Source organism: Melozone crissalis, unplaced genomic scaffold, assembly GCF_028551555.1.
Source record: "Melozone crissalis strain CALT ecotype California unplaced genomic scaffold, PUWL_Pcris_2 ptg000090l_1, whole genome shotgun sequence".
Taxonomy (NCBI): Eukaryota; Metazoa; Chordata; class Aves; order Passeriformes; family Passerellidae; genus Melozone; species Melozone crissalis.
Genome location: NW_026535867.1, coordinates 381,416 through 384,781, shown reverse-complemented (window position 1 = coordinate 384,781; position 3,366 = coordinate 381,416). Strand labels below are relative to the sequence as shown.

The 3,366-nt window shown below is 51.9% G+C and overlaps 1 protein-coding gene across 1 annotated transcript; it reads right to left on the bottom strand.

The window, feature by feature from the left end:
* Positions 1-536: 536 nt before the first annotated feature.
* Positions 537-3,085, bottom strand: CRYAA (crystallin alpha A). Its single transcript, XM_054291335.1, has 3 exons — positions 2,897-3,085; positions 1,773-1,895; positions 537-746 (listed from the first exon to the last, which is right to left on the bottom strand). Exons 1-3 carry the CDS (start codon positions 3,083-3,085, stop codon positions 537-539), a joined length of 522 nt encoding a protein of 173 aa, XP_054147310.1.
* Between the last annotated feature and the right edge of the window lie 281 nt (positions 3,086-3,366).

Below are 3,366 nucleotides of genomic sequence, written 5' to 3'. Positions count from 1 at the left end.
AGGTGAGATGTTATTGTTAATTATTATTATTATTGTTGTTATTATTTCTCCTGCGGTTGCAAGGAACTCGTGGCACGTTCGGGGTCTTGAGTGTGGGGCTTGGCTCTGTTGCTGTTTGAGAGTAACCAGCTGTGGGGTACAGCAATTCTGCAGGGCTTTTCCCCTGTCCCAAGCCTTGCCTCGAGGCTTGGTGCACCAGCAGCCAGCATTACTCGTGCACTCATTCCTGCCTGATGGTGGAAATGGGCTACAGCACCAGACAAAGACCCTTTCAGCAAGTACAGCAGCATGGCAGCACTGCCATCCACGCCATCCCCACTAGGTTTAAGCTTCCAAGTCTACCAGCCGCTCACCCAGCCCCCCGTTCCATCCGAGGGAAGAGGGGGAAAACAAAAAAGAAGAAAACAAAAAAAAGGAGGAAACAAAGTGGGGGAGGAACCAAGAGAAGAAACCCCTCTAGACATTCACTGATATCTACGCCAAGGCTCTGGGAGCGGGACCTGCAGGTGGTGGCAGCCGGCCCAGCGCCGCCGGGCTCAGGAGGAGGGCGCCGAGCTGGGCTTCTCCTCCCGGGACACGGGGATGGGCCTCTCGCTGTGGCTGGCGTCCATGTTGGAGGGGACCTTGGGGCCCGAGAAGGTCAGCATGCCATCGTTGGACAGCGAGCAGGTGATGGCAGCCTGGTCCACGTTGGCGGGCAGGCGGTACCGGCGGTGGAATTCCCGGGAGATGTAGCCGTGGTCGTCCTGAGAGGCAGTGGGGAAAGGGGGGAAGGTGTGTCAGAAACTCCCCGTGCCTCCCTTTGTCCATCTCCCTTGGAGAACCACATCCACAATCACCCTGGCTTATTGTGACACTGCACTGCCAGGACCGCTGGGCACACCTCTGCTAGGGTTAATTTCACAGCTTTGTCCCCCCTGACACCTGTGAAGCTGCAAGAGCTGAGCACAGCAGCAGGGAGTGATTTTGGCCATAGGTTTGATCCCAGGCTGGGATCTGATTTGGGCTTCTGATTTCAAAGGACGCTTGGAGACAAAGTCTGGAGGCCTGGGAAGGTAAAGGCAAGGCAGACGTGTACACCCATGTATTTATTTATCAGGCTGCAATGCTGTGTCAGCCAAAGTATACAATCCTGGCCCCCTTCTTTTTTTGGCCAAAAGAATGAGAAGTCGCAATTATTTTTTTAAAGTTGGCCATGAGAATAATAACTATATTTAAAAATACATACTGTTTCCAGGCTAGAGCCTTGTCTAGCCAAAAATGTGTATGAGAAGAATTAAACCCCTGCTGGTATAATTCACTTTTCGACCCCCACAGATATTTCCATGACATCCATGTTAAAAGTTTCCAAGCCTAAGGCACTTGGTTGGTTTTCTTTTGTTTTGTTTGCTCTTGCTTTTCTCTCCCAGACTGGCATATAAAAACTCTGTTTTCACTAAGGATTCTGGCTTATGAAAACTCAGCCATGCTTCAGTAGTGCCAGATGATGTTCTGTGTCTGGCTCAGTGTTATTAGTGAACAATGGACATGGTCATCTGATGGTTATGGAAGATGATGATTGAAAATAAACAAAAGAGGGGTGGATTAGCTTGTTATTTTCAGATATCAGGTGGGGGCTCTATGGAAACAGCCCATGCCAATAATGACAATTCATAATTAACTCCTTCTTCTGGTATAGTCATTTTTTTTTCCTTCAGCTGAGGACCGTTGGAAAGAAGGAAAACAGAGCTGGACTCCCCAGCTGCTCCACCATCACCATCACTTCCACTTACCTGCCTTTCACTGTGCTTGCCATGGATTTCCACAAAGTCATCAATAATCTTCACGCTCAAGTCTTCGGGAGAGAAGTGTTTTACATCCAGCATGATTGTGAACTTGTCCCGATCAGACCTCACCTGAAACGAACATTGTCACACAATGAGGCCCCAGCTCTGGCTGTGGGGCACTGCCAACATCACCACAGGTCAAAGGACAAAAAAGGGGTGCTCTGGCACTTTGTCCTTCTGTGCCTATGGGCCTCAGCAGGGGTTTTCTTCCCATTGTGGGGACCCAGGCAGAGGGTGTAGGAGGTGTCAGGGTCACTGAGAGGCTGTGGGAAGTGTCAGGGTCACTGGGAGGCTGTGGGAGGTGTCAGGATCACCAGGAGGCCATGGTTGGTGTCAGGGTCACCAGGAGGCCATGGTTGAGGTCTGCACCTTGGCTACTGCTCTGGGCAGAGGTGTTATTGTCCTTGCTGCTATTCTTGTGCCGGGGACCCTTTAGCACTCAGTGACCTGCCAGATGGACCAGGCACAGAGAGGGGATGGATACCAGTGTAAGACTCTCTGGTAATATGTATTTTATCCTTTCAGTGAGTTATGGTTTCGTTGTGGTTGTAGCTCTTGGAGGAAAGCAGTAAGAGAGGGCTACAGAAAGTACCTGGACCTGAATTTCAGATCACAGACCCCATAGCTACACATTCTCCTACAGAAAATTGCTCTGGGGTCCTTCAGTGAGAGATTGCAAAACCACCAAGCTCCCAAGGTGGAGGAAAAGGTGGAGAAAACTCCCACTTGCCAGGGTCCTCTCCCAAGGCAAGCTGCCCTCACAGGCACTAATTCTGGGAGCAGCCTTGCTCTTCTCCACTCTTCAGGTGGTGGGGGACAGAACAACAAAACCAACCTTCTTGTGTTGGAAACAACCCTCAAAAGGAGCCAGAATGGTTCCTGTTTCTCAAAGGGAAGCTTTGTCCCCAGTGAGGGCTCCCCTTTGTGCCCAAGAAGGGGTGGGTGGGCTGTGCCTGGCAGTGGCTTTGGGGTCTTCCTTTTCCAGGAAATGTGAGATGTGGGTGGAGAGGAGCAGCTGGAGGCACAAGGAGGGAGAGGAAGGAAAGGAGAGGAAATCAAAGGGCCCTTACCTCTGAAATGCCCGACTCCAGCACGCTGCGGAAGAGGGACTGCCTGTAGTAGGGGCTGATAGTGGACGAGAACAGAGGCAGGAGGTCATACTCGAGGAGACCCTCTCCAAAAAACTGGTCAAACAAACGGCTTGGAATGAGGGGTCCCAGAGCACGCTTGAACCAGGGGTGCTGGATGGTAATGTCCATGCTGCTGCTGCTGCTGCTGCTGCTGCTGCTGCTGCTGCTGCTGAGACCTGTGGCTGCAAGGGGAGAGCAGAAGGGGCAGCGCCGCTGCTGGGGAGACGGCGATGCCTTGGCTGGAGTGCAGCCCCAGGGAAGCTCCCCCTATATATACCAGCCTGGCAGAATGAAGGCATTAGCAGGATTCCTCTGGAAAGACATGATCTCATGATGGAGGCAACGTGGTCAGCAGAAATGCGGAGACTGACCTGGAAATGACAGTCTGGTTGGAATCGGTGCCAGATGTC